Below are 22,483 nucleotides of genomic sequence, written 5' to 3' on the forward strand. Positions count from 1 at the left end.
GTGATGGGGGGCAGGTGAGGCGGTGATGGGGGGCAGAGTGAGGGGGGTGATGGGGGGCAGGTGAGGGGGGTGATGGGGGGCAGGTGAGGGGGTGATGGGGGGCAGGTGAGGGGGGTGATGGGGGCAGGTGAGGGGGTGATGGGGGGCAGGTGAGGGGGGTGATGGGGGGCAGGTGAGGGGGGTGATGGGGGGCAGGTGAGGGGGGTGATGGGGGCAGGTGAGGGGGGTGATGGGGGGCAGAGCTCACCTGTGAGGAGGGGGAGGGGCAGAGGGTGACAGGAGCCAATGAGAGGCTGAGTTGGGCGGAGAGGGGCGGAGCAGAGCCACTGGTCCTCTGTCCCTGTGTCTGTGTCCCTGACCCTGAGGCTGTGTCTGTGTCCCTGAGGCTGTGTCTGTGTCCCTGAGGCTGTGTCCCTGAGGCTGTGTCCCTGACCCTGAGGCTGTGTCTGTGTCCTCTCCTCTCCCCTCCCCCCGGAGCCCAGGATGGGGGGTTCGCTGCCGCTGGTGCTGCTGTACCTCTCCGCCTGTGTTCGCTGCTCCCCCACTGCCCCCAGAGCCGCGGCCCCGCCGGGAGCCCCCAGTCAGGGGGAGGCCACCCTGGGGGAGATGTTCCGGGAGGTGGAGGAGCTGATGGAAGACACACAGCTCAAACTGCAGGACGCAGCCCGAGAGGTGGGTACGGCATTCCCTGTCTGTGTGTGTGTGTGTGTCTGTCTGTCTGTGTGTGTGTGTGTGTGTCTGTCTGTGTGTGTGTGTCTGTCTGTGTCTGTTTGTCTGTGTGTGTCTTTGTCTGTCTGTGTGTGTGTGTCTGTCTGTGTCTGTCTGTCTGTGTGTCTGTGTCTTTGTCTGTCCCTCTGTGTGTGTGTCTGTCTGTGTCTGTCTGTCTGTGTGTGTCTTTGTCTGTCTGTGTGTGCCTGTATGTCTGTGTCTTTGTCTGTCCCTGTGTCTGTGTGTGTCTGTATGTGTGTGTCTGTCGGTGTGTCTGTCTGTGTGTGTCTTTGTCTGTCCCCGTGTCTGTCTGTCTGTGTCTGTGTGTGTGTCTGTGTGTGTCTTTGTCTGTCCCTCTGTCTGTCTGTCTGTCTGTCTGTGTGTCTGTCTGTGTGTGTGTGTCTGTGTGTCTTTGTCTGTCCCTGTGTCTGTCTGTCTTTGTGTGTCTGTCTGTGTGTGTGTCTGGGTGTCTGTGTGTGTTTGTGTGTCCCTGTGTCTGTGTGTGTGTCTGTCCCTGTGTGTGTGTGTGTTTGTCTGTCCCTGTGTCTGTGTGTCTGTGTGTGTCTGTCCCTGTGTGTGCTTCTGGGTTTCTCCGCTGTATGAGGGCCACTATATAAAGGCGAGTTGTTGTCTGTGTGTTACTGGTGTTGAGCTTTCACTGCACAGTTGTCTCACGTGTAGAAATGGCAGTGTTGCAGGTGGCAAAATCTGGGGGAGTTGATTGTGAGTCGATCCGATCAATAAATGCATCAAACTCCATCAGAGCCCCTTTCCCATTCATTAACTTTGTCAAACGTATCCCCTTTACACCTCATTATCATAACAATAAGCCTTGGATTTGGTTTCACGTCAGAAGGACGTCCGAGTTTGTGCAATGCCACAAACAGCCGTGAAGTGAAGTTGCATGTTTTTGTTGCACTTTGCACCTTATTACGTTTCGCCCACAAAATAAACAGACAATCCACTTTACAGTGTATTCTGTGAAGTGTTTTGAGATGTTTCAATGATGTAATAAGGTGCTGTATCAGATGCAAGGATTATTGAAGAAAATGGCTCATTATTGACCAGCACAATATATTGTAAAGAATTTTGTCACCACTTGTTAATCACGACTTCCAATCCCACTTTCTTCCTGTTACCGCTCTGGGACACTAAACCATGTGAAGAGCGCATATAAATGCAGGTTGTTGTTGTTGAAGTTGTTCTTCCTCTTCTGCCAGAAAGGCATTGGGTTCAGGTTCATTGGAATAATAATAAATAAATGCATAATCCTTGCATTTGATATAGCGCCTTATCACATCATTGAGACGCCTCAAAGCGCTTCACAGAATACATTGTAAAGTGAATTGACTGTAAATTTTGTGGCCGAAATGGGGGATTATAAACTTGTTTACCTTGGACAGGGCATTTGTCAAAAAATAAATAATGACGCGATAAAATAGACGTACACAGCGTAGTCACTGGGTGTCGTCAGCTTTGAAAAAGTATGCAAACAATGCTCCCATTCTACGTGTTCCTGGTGCAGTCAACGTTATGGTGAGGTCAGATCACTGCTGCCACTTCAGGCTCTTATCTTGGAGAACTCCCATCATTATACTGTATCCCCAAATACAATGCCCACTCACTCCATGGCTGTTTTAATAATCGGGGTCACCAAAAGCCAATCAGATCATGTTACCCTTTGGTTTGCTTGGCTACTCATTTTCAGTCAAATTTCTTCGAGTTCGGACAGGATTGCTTAGTTAGTAGAGTTTAACTTGCAAAGCACCAATTTCTTCTGTTTACATGAAGGTTGCCAGAGAGGATACAGTTTATAGGCTCACTTTGCTGAATCAAATCATTAGCAGGATTGATAACATGACATAGAATTAGCCTAAATAAAGCACTTTCTGCTCAGTTGGATTTATAAATTTAAAGTAAATCTTGTATTTGATAAACAGCAGCACTTACAATTTCAAAACAACAACAACAAATTACATTTGTATACAGCGCCTTCATGTCAGGAGGACGTTCCAATATCCCAAAGCACTTCGCAGAAAACTTCTGCATAGTGCAGTAATAAGAATAAAAATAATAATACTATCAGAGACTTGACCCTGGACCGGGGAGAGAGGGGAGGTTATTGTAGGCATGGTCAAAGTGTAAGGCCTTCACTCCTCTTTCCCCCCCCCCAACACTCCCAAAATCTCACTTAATCTATTCTGATAAGACTATTTTGTTCTGAATGTTACAGTGACACAGAATCCTGGAATATTCCCAAATTGAGCCTCAATTGTTACTTGGATCGGATCCTTTTTAAGATCTGCGGGGTAAAGAACAAGTTTTCCAAATTGAGTTTGGATTTTTAAAAACTTCCTCCAGTTCTGCACAATCCAAACATTTAATATAACAATAGTCTTATTGCTATAAAAGCCACCAACCGGCCCCTGACACGGCTTCTATAAATTCACACCTCACAACCGAAAGCAATAAATGCTTGTGAACTGTGACTGCAGATGGAATCTGAACAAGAAAGCTTCTCCAGAGAACTCCATGCCATCGATCTGGACAAGTTGCCACCCAATTACCACAATCAGTCTGACACTGAGTCCAAGACAGGAAACGCCACTATCCGGACCCATCAGGACATCCACAAGGTAACAGCACGATAACAGCAAACAATAAAGAGCAAACAACAAACAGGAAACAACAAACAGCAAACCACAAACAACAGCACTAACATTATTGTGATATTAAGAACATTACTTTGTTGAAGAGATGATGTTTTAAAATAAAAATCCGAAATATAATTTGAGATATTATTTAACACATTAATTACAGAATCTTACACTGACAGCAGCTTTAGCAAAAGTAAAATAATTCTGGTTTGTGAGTATTGGTGTGTCACAAACAGATTCTTTCCTTTGTTTATTCCTGTCATAACACTGGTGTCTTTATTAATATTATTATTAATATTATTATTGTTACTATTATTTTCACTTTATGTTGTCTTCCTCTTGACTGTGTTCACGCTCACTCTCTCACAGACCACAGATGAGAAGACAGGAACCATCATCATATCCGAGCAGATTATCACCTCGGTTAATGGTGAAGTTAGTGACCATGTGAGTTACTGCCAATATTACTGTCCACGCCACACACGCTTAACCGGGGAAGGGGCCAATGGGGTGGGGGGAGGGGCCAATGGGGGGAGGGACTGGTAATGGGGGGAGGGGCCAATGGGGGGGGAATGGGAGGAGGGGAGGGTATAAGAGCATCTCAGTTCAACTCTGAATTTGTGTGTAAGCCAATAGAACGGCTTTTTGGTTTGTACCAACCGCAGAGTGTTTGCATTGACTGAGATCCAAAACATCTTTGCAGAAACGCCAGTGAAGGAAAACTTCTGCAATTATGAAGAGTTAGTCACACATGAAGAGGGAATAAATTCCAATTACATGACCTATTTCTGGGGGTGGATGGGAGGGAGGGAGGGAGGGAAAAGAGATGTAAAGAGCAGTTTGTGTTTTGGTCAAAGTTACTAAATAACGAGCTTGGGTTTATAGCTGACCCTGAACTTCAAATCCATTCACCCGCCCTTGCCCCATATCCCTTGATATCCTGACCTACCAACAGTGATGTCTGGTCAGGCACAGGTACAGGGGTTTGTGCTACTGAGCAGTTTGACTACTTTGCTCAAGGTTACTGTGATTAAAGCCTTGACCACCACAGAGAGATGGACACTTACTCCACGTGTTCAGACAGGGCTCAGCGCCAGTACTTGGCTGGTGAATCGATGTGGCCTGTATAATATCCAGGCCAAGATCAAACTGCAGGGAAATATCAGAGAAACTGATAACTTTCATAACTTTTCTGCCGTTATGAAAAGGTTTCTGTCTGACGTCAAGGAAGCAGTCAGAGAGAAGGGGAATGGTGGGGGGGCGATTCTATTTGTGGTCACTGACTGACTCCTGCAAGTTTGCTCCCGCACTTGTTTTGATTAACGTTGCTAGAAAAATAAAACCCAGTGGTGGCATGATTCATATTTTCCAGACTTGCCGAGCAAACAGCAAACCACAGATATGTGCGGAAAATCCACCCAAATAATCCCTGGTTTGGAGGGAGGTCGGGAAAGAGTTGTACAAATGGAGTGAGACCGTTATTCTCCTTTGGGATGTGGGATTTTACTGTGTTGGCGATGTGATATGTCAAGCCAGCGTCTAAAGCTCCTACCCCAAATTTCAGGGACATCTGTTTAGTCTGTGGCAAACTGGGAAACATAACTCGCAAGTGATCTTATCTGTGTATTTAATGCGCTGCTGAGGGAAGCAGTCTCTGCTGCTCGTTACATTTCACAGCCTTGACTTGTGATAGAGGCCACTTGGACTCACTCTTCCAAGGTCAATAATATTATAATAATAATAATCCTTCTTTTGGATATGGTGCCTTTCATGCTGGGAGGATGTCTCAAACTTCGAATGTAAAGTGTAATGACTGTTTTTCCACAGGTGAATGTACCAACCTGCTGAGGAACATAGGAACAGGAGAAGGCCATTCAGCCCCTCAAGCCTGTTCTGACATTCTATTAGATCATGGTTGATCTGTACCACAACTCCACTTACCCGCCTTTGTTCCATATCCCTTGACACCCTAATCTAACAAGGGAGGAGGGTTGGGGGAGAAGGGGAATGGGGGGGGGGCGAATGTCTGACCTGCTCTAATACCACTGTTCCCATGGCTTATCAGCAGCCGGCAATTGCTTTCTGCTTGGGTGACTGACAGCCATTAGGAAGTGGGTTGCGATTTCCCTAAGCTCACAGGGAGACAAGATCGAGTCTGGGGTCAAGTCCAAGTCATGGAGACACTCCATCACTCAGTCTCCCCTCCCCTGACCGCCCCACAACTATTTCTTCAAAGCTTTAAATTCTACCACCCACTTGCTACATCTCTCCTAGAGTAACCAGCAACTATTGAGCTGTCAGCCTGACTAAGAGGCCGAGTCCAGACTCCGATAAGATGGACAGATTCCGAGAGATCTGGTCAGTGACCCAGCAGAACAGCGTAACATTAACCCGTGAACTGTAAGCTTTGCCTTGCTGCAGGGGATAAAGCTTTTCATCAGACAGTTCTGTAAACACAAAAAAAACACTGCAAAAATAAATAGAGCCAAGAATTTGTGCTTCAACTTTAATTTGCTGCAAAGCAGGTAATGGATGCCTTCGCGACTGCTCTGTTGGCATTTAAATCGGGACAGAAATACAACCAAGAGCATTTTAAAAGTTGTTCTTGGAACAGTAAAAGGGGCCAGGCGAAACGGTGTGGAGTTTCCTTACTACACACGCCTGTTTCCCTGAGACAATACTCAGGAAGAGCAGAAACTAATGATCAGTTCCTAGTTATCAGCACCACATCCTTCAGTAAATAACAGAATTCAGTTCCTGTTACACTTGGCTGAATTTAGTGATTCCCAAATAAACATGATATTTACAAAGTAGGTCACAAGATGGAAACATCTGCATGACCATTTGCTGGGCGTCTCAGACAGTCCATTATGTTTATTATGTTTAGATGTATGGACTGTATAGAACATTGGTGGTCAGGAGGACCAAGGCATGGAATTATGTAGCGGTGAGATAAGGTTTGAGTCAATGATTCATCCTCTGTTGACTTCCTGATCCCAGCAATGTTGCCATGGGGAGGTTTTGAGCAGAAGCCAATGGACAACAACAACAACAACTTGCATTTATAAAGCGTTCCTCATGCAGGATAGCATCCCAGAGCGCTTGACAGTGGCGGAGCACGACTCCGAGCCGGGGGAAGGGGGAGGTGACCATAGGCATGGTCGAATAGAAAGGTCTTTAGGCGCGACCTGAAAATGGAGAAGGAAGTGGCAAGGAGAGGGATAGTTGATGTGTGCTCCACACTTTGGACTGTTCCAAAACCCTTCAGACTGAAGGAGAGGAGAAATAATGTCATTCTGCCCACAAAATATACAGTCCATCCACTTTACAATATATTCTGTGAAGCCATTTGTAGATGCCTCAATGCAGTAATAAGGCGCTTTATCACATGAAAGGATTATTATGAATATTCCATGTATTGCTCTCACTCACCCAGGGAGCAGTTCAAAACAGCACTAAGACTCTCCCCAAATCTGCTGCTTTAAGGCTGTTGTGACTGGGTATCACTGTTCCTGCCATTTTACATAACATGCCCTTCGCTGTTATTTGCCCTAAGAATGAAAATCAACAACAACAACGTATATTTATATAGCAACCTTCACATAGGATAAAATCTTCACATTGATGGGGTCGGGCATGAGCAAAGGAGAGGAGGTGAAGTGATTTATAGACGGGGGCAAGGATCTTGAAATCGATGCGTTAAGGGACAAAGAGCCAGTAGACCCTGGAAACAGTCCAAGGAGGAAGATTTCTGTAATGAAATCCAAATCCAAAGCCTGATCATTACTATGTCTCCAGGTTTTATAAACATAATCATTTAAAATACTAAAGAGCAGCACAGACAGGAGCCAGGCCAGGAATCTGTGAGAGATTAACATCGACTCAAGTAAACAAGAATTGACAGCTCTCTAATTCCAAGAAAAGGAAAGGTTGACTTACGCTCAGACAACAAATTGACTTATGAGTATAATTTACATCTCCTTAATCCATTAACCCTTCCAGTCCCAGAGATTAGAAATGACTGATCCTGATTTGAAAGTTCATAGTACAAATACTGGAACAGATAATAATGGCGCCTTTCACATCAGGAAGGCATCTAAAAGTTTTTCGCAGCATTCACTGTAAAGTGTATTTTGTGTAGTGTATATTGCCAATTTGTGCATAGCAATGTCTCACAAATAGCCATGAAGTCAATGGTCGATTTTAATTGGGGGATTGTTGCCCAGGAGAGAGAAACTCCCTCCTCTTTTCGAATGGTGACAAGGGATCTTAAACATCCACCAGAATATTAGACAGAAACTGTTAGGAAATGGAAAGAGTTAAGAGTTTCCTTTCATCTATTCTCTCCACCCCTCCCCACCCCAATTCCTAATCCTAACTGCTTCTTTCCCACCCTACCCACTCACTTGATGTAGTGATGGAATTAGTGTTGATTAAGGACTAAATCAAATGGGCTGAAAGGCCTTTTTCATCCAAAGCTCTCTCTTGCTCTCTCCGTAGGAATGTATTGTGGACGAGGATTGTGAAAAGGAACACTTCTGCCTGGTCTCCCTGCTGGAATCCAAGTGCTTAAAGAGTGGAACTCAGGACGAGGCAAGTGCTATAATCTGTCATTCCTCTCGCTGTGCCATCGCTCTGCTTTTGATTTCTACCCTCGAGCAGTAGATTGGCACCCAGGGTGTGCAGGAACAGCCTACAGTAGGGTTGGAGACTGGCAACTAAACAGGACTGAATGAACTGCTCTCTGTTTGGCCTCCAGCAGCTAAAGGTTACCACGAGCAACTACGTGCAGAGGAAACAATTTGGTTTTGTATTCCCTTCTTCACAACAGTAATGCTCACTTTATGCTCACTAGGACCTGTAGCTCAGTGGTTAGAGCACTCGCCTCACAAGTGAGAGACCTTGGTTAGATTCCTGACAGGGAGAAACCTTGGGCAAGTTTCCTTACTCCACACGCCTGATAATAATTCCTAAAGAAAAAAAGCAATAATAATTTGACCATTTTCAATCCACGACTGTTTGTGGGATGCTGCTGTGCACAATTGGCTGCCGCGTTTTGCCCATAAATATAGTCAATTGACTTTACAGTATATTCTGTGAATCGCTTTGAGACGCCTCGAAGACGTGAAAAGTGCTATATCAAATGCAAGGATTATTATTATGAAGGATTATTATAGGCTGAGCTTCCTGTGGCAGTGAAGAGAGACGCTCGAATCCATTGCAGTTGGAACATTCCTGCTTCTGGACTGGCTCAATGTGAACCGGGATGTCCCCCGACATGAAAGGAGCTAAACAAATGTAATGTGTTGTTGTAGAGACACACAATGACTGCGGCAATCTGCAAACCAGTACCTTAACAACCTCTGGCCCTGTGCTCTGATTACACAGCGAGCAGTAATTCTGCTGAGGCAGGATCGTGTTTTTCTATAAAACAGGAACTGGAATAAAGTGGTTTATGTTGAAAATCTTTCCTCTCCTGCTACACCAGTGAGACGAATGAAAGACTGCGCAAGAGTGTGTGCAAAAGAGTGTGTGTGCAAGAGTCATTGCGAGAGTGTGAGATCGAAAGAGTATGTGCCGGAGTGAAAGACAACACGAGAGTGTGCGTGCAAAAGAGTGTGTGTGTGAGTGTTCAAACGAGAGAGAATGTGCGTGAGTGTGCATATGAGACACACCTCCATTCCCCCAACCCACCCAGCGACATATCCACTCACTCACCCAACCTGCCTCCTAACAACACAACATTTACACAGCGCCTTTCACGTTGGGAAGACATCCCTAGGTGCTAAAGAGTCGGGGATTTGGAGCTAAAGAGTCGGGGGTTGGGATCAGGAGATTGGAGGGCAGGGAGAGTAGTGGGGCGGCGGAAGGTTTTGAGACTGGTCTTGAAGGAGGCAAGAGAGGTGGGTAAGTGTGCTCCCACACTGAGCTAAGCTGACCCACAATTTGCTCTGAATTCCCTCAGAGCTGCACTCGGGATGCGGAGTGTCGCTCCGAGCACCTGTGTGTGTGGGGACACTGCAGGAGGAATGCCAGCAAAGGAGAGAACGGTACAATCTGTGAGCAGCAGCTTGACTGCAGTAACAACATGTGCTGTGCATTCCAGACAGGTAAGCCACCCGTGGCATCTTTGTTACAATAATAATCCTTGCATTTAATATAATAATAAATAATAATAATCCTTGCATTTAATATAATAATATATAATAATAATCCTTGCATTTAATATAGTGCTTTTCACATCTTCTTGACGTCTCAAAACGCTTCACAGAACACACTGTAAAGTGAATTGACCGTATATTTGTGGGCGAACGCGGCAGCCAATTGGGCACAGTCATGTCCCACAAACAGTCGTGGATTGAAAATGACCAATTTATTATTGTTTTTGGTTTTGGAGGGATTATTATTAGGCTCTGTGTGGAGTAAGGAAACTTGCCCAAGGTTTCGTCCTCTGCCTGGAATTGAACCCGGGTGTCTCACTTGCGAGGCAAGTGCTCTAACCACTGAGCTACAGGACTCAAAGGCGCCTTGTCAAATCATTGAGATACCCCAAAGCGCTTCAAAGAATATATTGTAAAGTAAATTGACAGTGTATTTTGTGGGTGAATCGCAGCAGCAAATTGCACACAGCAGAGTCCCACAAACAGTCCTGGATTGAGTGACCATGTATTTTTTGAGGGGTTATTACCCCTAGAAAATGATGCAACAATTGACTAACAACCAGGTGCTTACTTACTCCTGGCTAAACAGAGCCAGGTGTGTGGAGTAAGGAAACTTGCCTAAGGTTTCATCCCATCCAGAATCAAACCCAGGTCCTCTCGCTTGCGAGTGCTCTAACCACTCCACTATGGGACTCCACAATCAAAGCCACTTGAGCAGTTGTCTAACCCCTTTTCATGGTTTCTGCAGATCTCTTGTTTCCGGTGTGTAGTCCTTTGCCCACAGAGCACCAGTTATGCCACAATCCCTTACAAAACCTCCTGGACATCATCACCTGGGAATTTGAGCCAGAAGGTGCTTTAGATCACTGTCCCTGTGCCAAAGGGCTGATCTGCCAACCTCAACGGTAAGTGGTTTCATTAGCAAAGAATTAATCATCTGAACGAACACTTGCAGCAGTCATTTCTAGAGATTTAGTCTGTAAATTGAATCTCAACCCTGTTCAGAAGACGCGAGTTTGTGTTGCCTCTCTTAAAGGTTCAAACGGAAGACAATGAAAAATATCTTTAATATGCCTAATTATGTCTGGTTTCCCCGCTAATAAGTAAGTGAATTTCTCTGTAACGTGGTGAGAAACAGATGGGGTCAGAGTGGAGACACAACAGGCCATTCAGACCAACTAGTCAGTGATTCATTCTTATGGGCAGCACGGAAACCCCTTCAGTCGGGTTTCCGTGCTGCCCATAGCACAGAAACTGCCCTGGTCAAGGTCACCAATGACATCCTGACCATCTGTGAATTTGGCAGCATTCGGCAGCATTCGATACGGTCAACCACGCTATCCTCCTCCACCGCTTGTCCTCCCACCTCAACCTTCAAGGCCCTGTCCTTGAGTGGTTTAGGTCGTACCTCTCCCACCGTCTTCACTTTGTTTCCACGAATGGTTTTTTCTCCGGCCCCCGCACTGTCTCGTGCGGTGTCCCTCAGGGCTCTGTCCTCGGTCCCCTCCTCTTCACCCTCTATATGCTCCCCCTGTGGTGACATCATCCGCAGACATGGGGTTAACTTCCACATGTGTGCGGATGACACCCAACTCTACCTTTCCTCCTCTACCCTCAACTCCACGACCACCGATGTCCTGACAGCTGTCTGTCCGACATCGAGTCCTGGACGAGAGACAACTTTCTTCAGCTCAACGTGCGTAAAACTGAGGCCCTCCTGATTGGCTCACGTCAGTGCCCCCGCACCTCAGACGCTGATAACATCAGCTCCAAGGCTGCACTCTCCATCTCTCAAAGCCATCAGGAACCTCGGTGTTCTGTTCGAGGTTCTTTCTCCCTCATATCCGCACCACAACTGGCACCGCCTTCCATCACCTCCGGAATGTCGCCAGACTACGGCACTACCTCACCCCTCACGCGGCTGAAACTCTGGTCCACACCTTTATCACCTCAAGGCTGGACTATGGGAACTCTCTCCTCGCCGGCCTTCCCGCCACCTCCCTCCACACTGCAGGTCATTCAGAACTCTGCAGCTCGTGTACTGTCCCGCACCAGACACCGCGACCACATCACTCCCACCCTCGCCCTCACCCTCGCCCTCACCCCCACCCTTGCTCGCCTCCACTGGCTCCCCATCCCCCAGAGGATCGATTTCAAGATCCTCATCCTCACCTACAAGGCCATTCACGGCCTCGCTCCCTCCTACCTCTCCGACCTACTATCCCCCTACCTACCTGCCCGTACTCTCCGTTCCTCTGCTCCGGTCTGCTCCACATCCCCCGCCCCAACCGCCCTACCATCGGTGGCCTTCAGCCTCTCAGCCCCGAGGCTCTGGAACTCTATCCCCCAGTGCCTTCGCTGCCTCCTCCTTTTCCTCCTTCTCCTCCTTCAAGGCCGGTCTCAAGACCTTTCTCTTTGACCGTGCCTTCAGCTCCCCTCTCGACTCTCTACCCCCTCCTCGCTCCCTCCCTTCCCTCCCCCTGACCATTTCCCCCCTCCTCGCTCCCTCCCTTCCCTCCCCTCACCATTTCCCCTCTGCTTGGGTCCTGACCCAACTGTACAGCACCTTGGGACGTCCTCCCGACGTGAAAGGTGCTCTATAAATGGAATCTTGTTGTTGTTGTTGTTGTTGTTCTGCTTACACCAAGTGTCAGAATCAAATGCAAGTTCTGTATTATTATAATTATTTATATAATTTGAATTTTTTTAATATGTATTTGGTCAAAAGAGGTTGATCATCCTAATAGGAGCCTTTAGCACTCAGATACACCTCCCCGAGCTATATAAATGCAATTGTTATTGTTTCAGCAACAGAATTTTAAAAAAAATGTTCTTTGCAGTTTACCATAAGTAACCAGGACTAATTCTGGACCAACTTGCAAACCTATACATGGACCAATACATGTCACCGGGCCACTTGCCGGATGCTGAAACCTGCTCACGTTTATTCACTCATTGTGGGGCCTTGTTGCCCAAATAGATTATTTCAACTGATAATTTGAAAACTGAAGACAACAGATTAAAGACAAAGCATTTCAATTAATCCAAGGACAACACCTGGGCCTTTGACAGTGTCTCACATTTAATTCATGGTCAGAGGATCTCATTAAAGAATACTGTAATGGAGAATAGCTGGTAACAGATGTGCCTTTCATTTGCTGCAGTCTATGAACCACTAATAAAAGTCACCTTTATTTGGCCGAGGATGTGATCTGTTTATCTTGCTAATTGTGTGCTTTATTGGCAGAGAAGCCGTTTCATAAAATCGATAGGCTTTGGGTGGGAGGATATTTGCTTTGTGAATCATCGCGCCCCCCCCCCACCCGCTTCTCACTGTCACCAAAGTGCGGATTGTAACTGGGAGTAGTTTGTCTGAGAGAGTGATTAGTAGTAATAATAATTCAAGCCCCACAGTCCTGATCTCTGCTCAATGTCACTGAATTGGAATTGCAGAAAGCTGTGAGGGTTAAAATATAATACAGTTTACAATTGGGAAATTAGCAAACGATAGGTCCAAAGGGAGGGAGGCAGATGGACTCCAGGATGGAGATCCAGTGAGTGAGAGCAGAATGACTGAAAGCTTCCCATAGTCAAGTTTCTTTAATTAATAGGCACACAGGACCTCTCTTTAACATCTCTTCATTCCAAAGGATGGTCTGTCCATTCCCCCCTCCAGCATTTTACTGGAGCGTCAGCCTAGACCATGAGCTCAACGACATCCATTTTACTACCCAGCATTTGGTGCACTGTTGAGATCTAATTTCTCTCTCACTCTCTTTCTCTCAGCCCAGGTTCACTGTCTGTGTGTAAACAGTCCAGTGTTTTTGATGACCATACCACCTCCCCTGGGGATCGGAGGCTGGAAGACCAGACTTTTCTTGACATGGTATCGAAGGAGGGGGCCGAGGGGGAGGACAGCTACAGAGATATCATTGAGGACTTTGAAGAGGCCGTCGCGAGGGGAGTGGAGGAAGACCTTTTCTACAAGATCTCAGATGAACCTGAAGAAGACAGAACCGAGTCACTGACAGAGAGGGAGTTAATGGTGGAGCCGAGAAGAAGAGGATTGAAGTGAAATGGTTGCTCTGCACTTAAACACAGGTTTTTAACAACAACATTGTTAACATCCACCATGAAGATAACCTGTGCTTGAGGTTAAATAGTTTTTATGATTACTAAGGATGACGAGCAGCAATTCTTGCTTTCACACAATTCTGAACTTTGGAATTATCGATTGTCTGATAAATTGTTAGTTCTATTTGCCATTTCTTGCTCCGCCTTTTTTCCTGGAAACTTGCTGTCCAACAGGTTTGTCCCACCCAACACTGTGGCTGAAGAATCTACACTGAGCGGAGAGAGTTCCTTCCACTTTATGTGATGTGAACACCGGGCAATGTGCTTGGCTGTGCTGTGAGGGCAGTGGCATAGAGACGGATGGATGGAGGATGGATGGGGGGGATGGGTGTCTTGTTCCGCACAGTTTCCACTTTTAACGCAACAGAGATTTAACACCAATCAAAGGGCTTTGTTTTCAATGTGTATCGCGATGATTGCGATGTTCCGTGAGCACAGGCTTGAGCACACTGCAGGATGGTCACAAGGTTATGACAAAAACTGTAGTTTCCTGATAAAAAATGTTGGCCTTGATTTTTTGCATTAATCAATAAAAAATTTAAAAGCTTGCAAATCATTCAGTTGCAGTACTACACCAGCTCCTTTGTGGTTTAGCTATTTTGATGCAGACTCAAAGCAGATTACACTGGGGTAACGGATGTGGTTTATAGCTTTCACTCTTAGTCCTCGCCCTTGTGCTGCCTCCTCCACAGAGCGCTGCTGCACTGAGCCACCCCTTTGTTTCCCACTTTACGACCTGCCTTAAGATGTTTCCCCACTTTATAGTCAGCTCAGGTGCCCAGGCAGGTGCATGACGCACTTTAAAAAATCCTCCAAAATGTGAAAGATGCTGTAAAAATAATTTGATATAGCACACTATTTATCATCAGATCTTCGAGACGTCTCAAAACGCTTTACAATATATACTATCAAGTAAATTGACTGCATTTTGTGGGCGAAACGTAAATTGTATTATACTAAATATTCTTTCCACTTGGTACAAAGCTTTCCCGCATGTGATTTGAACATCAGAATGGGAGGGGGGACTAATAAAATAATACCAGTGGTGGTAAGCAACTTTCAGAACATCTTTGCAAAGTAAAATGAGCAATGAATTAACTGTTGTTACACATGACCGGGAGGGGGAGAGTTACTGTACTTGAAGAAGACACTCAATATCACAGATCTTTAACAACAAATCTACTTCATTGATGGCTCCTTAAATATATACCCTGTGACATTAAAATAACATAGATCCATCTCCTTAGCCATTCACCAAGGCAGTATTACTCACTACTAGGGCAGGTTTTTCCACACAAACAAGGTGGAGCTTTCTCTGGCTCGATTATCTCACACAAAAGGAAGAGCAGGTTGTTGCTCATAAAACAGTCCTTAGCTTTACTGCAATTGGAGTCCAGTCCTTATCACTTTAAGGCATCACCTCACGCTGTCTGCCACAGGAGACTGAGCAGGGCTGAAAACCCAAATGAATTCTTAAAGCAAATCTTTCATCTGCCCATGTGATCCATCCGTCCATCCGAGTGAGATCAGCATTGATCCAGAAATCAATCCAGTCAAAACACGAGGAAAAATGCACAGGGCAGCTTCAATATCTCTCTCCTCAATCAGATGCAATGATTTGTTTTCCCTGATACAATAACACCCAATAAAAGATTCCAATTCTGAATTAATCAATTGGCTTCAATCACATCACCCTGCAGGCCTGTGCCACATTGCTTTAGCTGGTGGCCTACGCAATGCCTAGCAAACTAAATAACCTCTCTGGTTTAGTGATAGCATACATCGGTTTAGTGATACTTTGGGTCCTGTAATTGTTGCTTAAAGAGAAGGGCACAACGTCCCAACAATGTGAAAGCTCTGACCTACACAGCTTCAGAAAAGGGTTTAGTGAAGCTGAATCTGAGCCAGAGGATGGACACAAAACACTACATCAAAAAATAGTAACTTGAGGCAGGGAAAGTGCACATTGTAAACAAACCCCAACCTTAACAACCTTCCTCTAGTCTCTAACCTTGGTGTCTGCCAATCTCACAGATCATCACCTGCCTATAATAACAATTTTTTAACAAGCCGAGAGCTTGTCTGCACAATTGCAATATCTATTTAAATGTCACTGACTGGAATATCCTCTGAACCCAAACTTTTTATACATATACATTCCAGACCACAGGAACTGAGTCAATGAAATACTAAGCTCCCCCATCTTCACCCGACTCGACTGGTTTCCCACCACACAGAGGATACAGTTCAAGATCCTGGTCCTCACATTCAAAGCCCTCCACGGTCTTGCTCCCCCCGACCTCTGCCAACTCCTAACCCTCTACCATCCTGCTCGCTCACTCCTCTCAGCGGGCTCTGGCCTGCTTCACATCCCCCGCCTCGCTCGCCCCAATATTGACGGACCAGGCTTCCGCCACTCTGCCCCCACCCTCTGGAACTCCATCCCGCAGTCCATCCGCCCTCCTCGCCACCTTCAAGACCCACCTCTTCGACCATGCTTTCGATCTCCCTGCTTCCCCCCCCCCCCCCGATTCCAACCCCCAGCTCAGGTCCGTAAATGTCTGTCCAGCACCTTGGAACGTCCTCCAAAGGCGCTTTGCAAATGTAATTTTGTTGTTGTTGTTACAAGCTGTGCAAAATGGACTAAACTAAGTTTCGAGTCTTCTAACGAAAGCAAGGTGCGTTGATTTATAGATAAAAAGCAAATTCTAGGTAACATCTGAAGGTTAGTTGACAACACAACACCAACTTAGCAATGCATGAAGAAGATTATGGTTAGGGTTAACCCTAATTAGCCAGGAGAGTTGTGGCTTTGACACATTAGCATATGGACAAGGCATTAAGTGGTGGGATGTGTATGAGAGCCTTTGAAATGGTACAGTTTGATGTAGCAGTGATCCCAGGATAGACAGTGACATCTCGTGGGCTTCCAGAGCAGCAGCAATGTGTAAATAACACACAAACTGCCATCGTTTAACCTTGTAAAATAAATTATTTTAATGCAGTGGAGATAAAGTGGCAACACTAGTTACAATCAACAATTAGGTGGCCAAAGGAACATAGAATTCTTTTAAAATAAAAAAGTTGAATTGAATTACCTATTTCTCCTCTAAACCTATGAGCAGATGTTTTCTTGTTACCCTAGCAATTAATTACAGCTTAAATTACAATAATCTGTTTATTTGATTTGCAGTTATAAATGTCAAAGAGCAGTTTTTTTTAACTCAGAATAAAACTGAGTGAAGTTTCAGGTCTGAAGTCTGTTACATAGAATAGACATAGTTTAACAGCACAGAAATGTACCATTCAGCCCAACTAGCCTGTGCCAGTTTATACTGCAAACAAGCCCCAGCCCCCCCTTCCCCTTTCCTGTACCCTCTATTCCGTTTTCCCTCATCTATGTATATGTATATGTAAAGAAGCTGATATGAGTGACATGCTTCAACTTTCCACACCCAGCTAAAAAAAGCTGATATGAACAAATTCACATTTTGCAAGAATCATTCTTTTGATTTTCATCCAATACGAAGGTGAATTTTACCAACATCCAAGTTTCCTGAAAGCCAAAGCTGCAAACTCTAGGCCTCTGAAGTTATGCTGTTATTGTTTCCAACTGAGATAATTCAAGTGACTCACCATCATATGTGGAATATGTGCCTGGAAATGTAAGTTGCTGTGTGGATAAGCACCGGGCAGTTCGTCTCAATCAACTGCAACTCCCAGCTGTGAATGCTAATTGCTTAACAAGTTGTGAAATAGCTACTATTGGATTTGAAGCAACACCACAGAACTACAAGTTGCTGCTGAGAATTCCCCCCCCCACGTGAGAAATGGTGGTTTTGACACCAAAAGTCTGAGATTAATAACTTTTGGTTTTAATCTACATGATTTGCCAGAGCGGCCCAAAAGAAAATGAAATAATCCTTGCAATTTGATAGAACGTTTTTCACATCCTCTCAAAGTATATTAGAATACATTATAATATGAAGTTAGCACCATTCTCTTCAGCAGCCTGGATTAGACTGGAAAAACGTACGCTCTGAGGCCAGCCTTACTCAAACAGTGAAGCTGGGAGTGAAACTCATGCCTGTTTTTTGGAGTCTTATGGTCTCTATAGCTGCAGTCATTTCAAATGAGCTGCAATCAGCAATGAGCAATGTGCACTCAGTATACAGATTGTAAATCTAATAGGGAAAGAGTAATATTCTAAGTCTCTTACTTCTGATGATTTTGACCTGACTGATATCCTGAAAGTGTTTATTTGGTACCATGACTGCTATTTGCACATTCTGTTCTCATTAATTGTAGCCCTGAGTTCAATGAGTCCATGGAAACACTTAGATAGGCAGAGTTTAATGCTCAACGATGAATGACAATCAATATAAAGGTTTTTCCTGAGTGTAATTGTTCCTGTGATGATGCAATTTTATATTTGCAAAAAGACATGTGTTGCCCTTAACAATATAAAGCATGGTGTCATTGAGATTTATGGCCAATTATAACAGCAGCATCGTGTGTTTCTGTTAATAGAGGCTGTCAATGCTTAGGATTTCAATTAAATGTGTGTCAGATTGGCTGAGTGGTAGCACTCTCATCTCTGAGTCTATGGGTTTCAAGATCCGCACATAGAATGACAGACAGACAGTGTTGGGGGGTTTGCATTGTCAGTCGTACCATCCTTCAGATGAGACGTAAAACCGGGGTCCTATGTGCCTGTTCAGGTAGACATTAAAGATCCCATAGCACTATTCGAAAAGAAAAGGGAAATTCGCTACTGAATATTCAGTCGTGCTCTGTGGAATAACTAACACTTGTCTAAGTTTGTCTTTGTTTTGAAAGATGTCACCTTTTCTTGTCCAACTTACTATAATGGTTATAATGTGCTGTAATTGTAGGTGGTTGGTCTACACACAGCAGTTGCTCTACACACAGCAGCAATGTGATATTTATCAATATTAAAAAAGTGTTAAGTTTTTTTTCACAGCTGAAAAATACCCACCCCCCCAGCCCCCTGGGAAAGGCAACCAGATCTTCTGCCAACATAAAATGTAAGCTCCAGACCCAAATAGAATGAATAAATGTTTTATTGGCATGTTTCTCATTTGTAAACAGCATTGGGCATGAAAAAAATACTTTCAAAGCCATTTTTGATGATCTGTACTGTCATAAAAATTAAAGAGATCTCTTGAAAACTTATAGGGGCAAAAAAAATCTACAGTTTGCGCATTGAAATGTACTTTCCACTCTACTGCTTTTATTAGATGGTGCAGAGCGAATCTAGCCATGAAACAAGCTCTTTTATTCCAAGTGGTTCATTTTAATCGTTTTTTTTTGCATGGCTGAAATTCATGCTTAAAGATATACTTGTATATCAATTAATTAAATACAGCAGAGAATTAAAAACATCGTGCTTCTTCATGGAGCGAGATTCACTCACTGACCAAACCTTGGTACAACGGTCATAAAATTACAACATACAGAATCAGAACTAGGTGGCCTTTCATTTTAATAAAACCAAGATTCTCAAAGGTGCAAAAATTACTTAGGCCCAAAAATTAGACAAACAGATGAGAAAAAAAAACAAAACTCAAAACTGGAAGGTTTAAGCACACCTCTAACATTGTACAGTGTGTGCATTTGAGTGGCGCGTGTGTGTAATGTGTGTGTAATGTATGCACAAATAGTATAAAGCGTCTCTGCCCTGACCCAGAACTTACGGCAAACTGCAGCTTAGGCTGAGACTTTGTGTGCGTATTAGACGATATGAGTAAGTAACGAGTGCTGGGCTTTAAAATCCAAACTGTAAAACCATTCAGTTACATCATTTCTAACAAAATCAGCAGGTTTGGCCTTTAGCCACGTGTGGGCAACTAATTTTTAAAAAGGAAGTTACTGATGACATTTGTCTGTATTTCTGATTACGCTCTATTCCATCAATTACACTGGATTAACACCTTCCCCACCCCAACCATCCCCCCTATAGTACACGCCTAGCTTAAATTCATCAATGAGGTATGTGCACACATGAATAAAATAGATGACAAATTCTTAGGTCTGTGCACGGTTTTATTCAGCTATAAAATCCCACTTGGGATTTAGCTTTTCTAGCGATGAGGTGCACAGAGACCACATTATCTTCATTTCCCCCCATTTGCACATCGTTAAACTTTACAAACAGACCAGAATGCACATGATTCCAAGTCAAACACTGGGCTTCTGATTGGTGGGCACCAAGCCAATCAGTGCTGGTGTCATCAGGTACACCTAATGGATGGGATCGACAGCCAGAGCAGCCGTCCACAGTGTCAGGGAGAGAGAGGCAGGCAGGAGGCTCAGGGTCAGTCCTGGCTCGAGTCTTTACTGGGGGCTCCATCCAAATAAATCTTCAGTGCTTTCTCTTTACGAGGCGAGTAGTTCACGCGGTGACCTGATTTTTGCAGGCGACTGCTTTCCTTCTTCACCAGTTCGTTTCTCTGCTCTTCTGTGAGTTCCATCAGGGTCTCAGTCTTGTCCCTGCGCCAGGGAGCAACAGCCAAAGGGTGGGGGGGGGAGTGGGGAGTACATTGAAGTCAGACAGGCAAATGTGTATGGATTTACTTCATTTAGTTTTAAAGGAACATTTCAGGATAATGTACTGCAACCACCTGATACTTTTTGAAGAGAAGCTCCCTGAACAATACAGACTGGATTTTCAATCCCGACATCTCCTTTGGTATAATTTCAAGGTTTTTTAAAAAAAAGTATTTTTGATGCCCCTTTGTCTAGCTTTAGCTCCCAGTACCTTCTGTTGATCAGAAAGCAGCAAAGGTACTGGGAGACAAGGCTCAGTGATGCAACATTAATTTCCAAGCCTGTTTCTTGGAAATAGAACAGACTAAAGCACAGAAGAAATGACTGTGAAATTGGGAAGTAAATTATTTCATGGAAATTTCTTGTATCCTTAAACATATAGCAACAGATCACTTATAGATGTAGATGTATTTTAAAGAGGATAAAGTGTAGGGGAGCAGGTATTTTTTCTTAAAAATCCAAGATACCGATCCCCGACTGTTCGGAGCCTTGGGACGTCCTCCTGACGTTAAAGGGGCTTTCAAATGTAATTTTGCTGTTGTGTTATATGAAATTAATCACCAGAAGTTTTTTTATCAAATAATAATCCTTGTATTTGATATAGCACTTTTCATGCCTTCGAGATATCTCAAAGCGCTTCACAGAATATACAGTAAAGTGAATTGACTGTATATAAAATGCTATGAATTGTGATTTTTATTTTTCTACTTTGCATTACATTTGTGCAAATTAGTCTTAAAAAAATTAGTTTGTAAAAATAAAATACACAAGTGCTGAACTGTATTGTTAAAGGTGCAACACATGTACATTAAATAAAACATTTAGTTATCAGCAAATGTTGAAAAAAAATGAAAATGTACCTGAGTGACACCAATTACCTGTAAAAAATGACAGCTCCATCATCACAGATGTAGAGCGGCCAAACATTCAAGGTTGATACCTTAGGATTCCAGTCTAAATCCTGATGAATTTCCAACACTGAAATGTCACAAGGAAATGTCCCCCTGCCCTACACAACACATTGATAAAGAATTTGTCATCACAGATACTTATTACACATTCACGTATTCCGTTGAACAGAGCTTTTCTGGTTTTGCAGGTCACACAAAGTCAAATAAATAGCTCAAAGCAGTTCTTGCAATTTAGTGTAACTGATTTGATTAATTTCATCTATTCAGTAATTTAAGTACTGGGATGTATATTTCTCTCTCTGTACCACTGCCCCAAATGTGGGTGTCACATTCATCAGAACAATGAAAATTGATTAAATAATTTAGCAACAGGTAATAAAGGTTACCGTTCATAGGGATATCACCTAATAAAGCACAATGATTGATGACTTATTTGGGCTGACATTAATCCTGTGGGTGAAAAATATTGATGCCAATAGCTGCAAGCTGAAACCAAAACTAGAATTTATGTATTACTGTGTCTCCAGACTGCAATTACTTGGCAACTTTACCAACCATTTCATTTCACCAAACCCGCTAATCTACCCAACACAAACTTCTCTCGGAGAGGATGTTTGTGTACTATCATGCTGAAGAAAAAAACCTGCATTTCAAACTGAAAACAAATCCTGCTTATTCAAGCCGCTTTATTTTCCAATTCCGTGACCTGAAGGCAATCTTTTAGAGCAGCACTCGAAACATGTTTAGCACTACAGCAATTTTTTCTGAGAAGGTGGACAGGAATTACTGCTTATATAAAATAAAAGTTGCAATAAAAAAAATGTTGAGATAAGAAAACAGAATTGTTTAAACTTTGCTGAGGTTCCCTGGTGACATTTCAAAGATTTTAGAAGTACACAAGATGCATTATTCCCAGGATGCTGATTTTATCCTCAGGCCAAAAGACTGACAAAGGCCAGAAGGTAGCCAAGTTATTCTGTTTGGTGAAATGTCACCATTTATAATTAATTGAGGTGACATTTCAGTTTACTTGGTGGTTGGATGGTGTGCTGATGGGGGGGGGGGGGGTTGCAGGAGAGCAGAGTACACTTAGATATATATGAACTTTCCAGGGAGTTTTAAACGGATTAGATCACTGTAAACAGCAGGCGCGCATGGTCTAATGGATACAGTAAATTGTACACTGGAAAAGATCATTTTGACTTGTATTTAGCACTCACCTTTGCAAACTCTAGGTTTTCAACAGGAATTTTACTTATCGAACATAGCTGTTAAAAGAAAAAAATATGTAGAACACAATGTGGCTAAAATCAACTCTCTCTTTGTTACTATTATAGCTTCT

At 43.9% G+C, this 22,483-nt stretch overlaps 2 protein-coding genes across 2 annotated transcripts in view; one reads left to right on the plus strand and one right to left on the minus strand.

Annotated features, from left to right (window-relative positions):
* Positions 1 to 437: 437 nt before the first annotated feature.
* dkk3b (dickkopf WNT signaling pathway inhibitor 3b) lies at positions 438 to 14,216 on the plus strand. Its single transcript, XM_042341580.1, has 7 exons — positions 438 to 672; positions 3,204 to 3,344; positions 3,735 to 3,812; positions 7,866 to 7,958; positions 9,331 to 9,475; positions 10,275 to 10,431; positions 13,313 to 14,216. The coding sequence occupies exons 1-7, from the start codon at positions 484 to 486 to the stop codon at positions 13,599 to 13,601; spliced, it is 1,092 nt and encodes a 363-aa protein (XP_042197514.1). The 5' UTR covers positions 438 to 483; the 3' UTR covers positions 13,602 to 14,216.
* A 4,510-nt stretch (positions 14,217 to 18,726) lies between these two features.
* LOC103175069 (ubiquitin carboxyl-terminal hydrolase 47) overlaps positions 18,727 to 22,483 on the minus strand; it is a 45,004-nt gene continuing 41,247 nt past the window's right edge. The window contains 3 exon segments of the mRNA XM_007887826.2: positions 18,727 to 20,173; positions 21,109 to 21,239; positions 22,362 to 22,409. Coding sequence (XP_007886017.2) covers positions 19,999 to 20,173; positions 21,109 to 21,239; positions 22,362 to 22,409 — 354 coding nt within the window. The 3' untranslated portion in view covers positions 18,727 to 19,998.

Source organism: Callorhinchus milii, unplaced genomic scaffold, assembly GCF_018977255.1.
Source record: "Callorhinchus milii isolate IMCB2004 unplaced genomic scaffold, IMCB_Cmil_1.0 Scaffold17, whole genome shotgun sequence".
Taxonomy (NCBI): Eukaryota; Metazoa; Chordata; class Chondrichthyes; order Chimaeriformes; family Callorhinchidae; genus Callorhinchus; species Callorhinchus milii.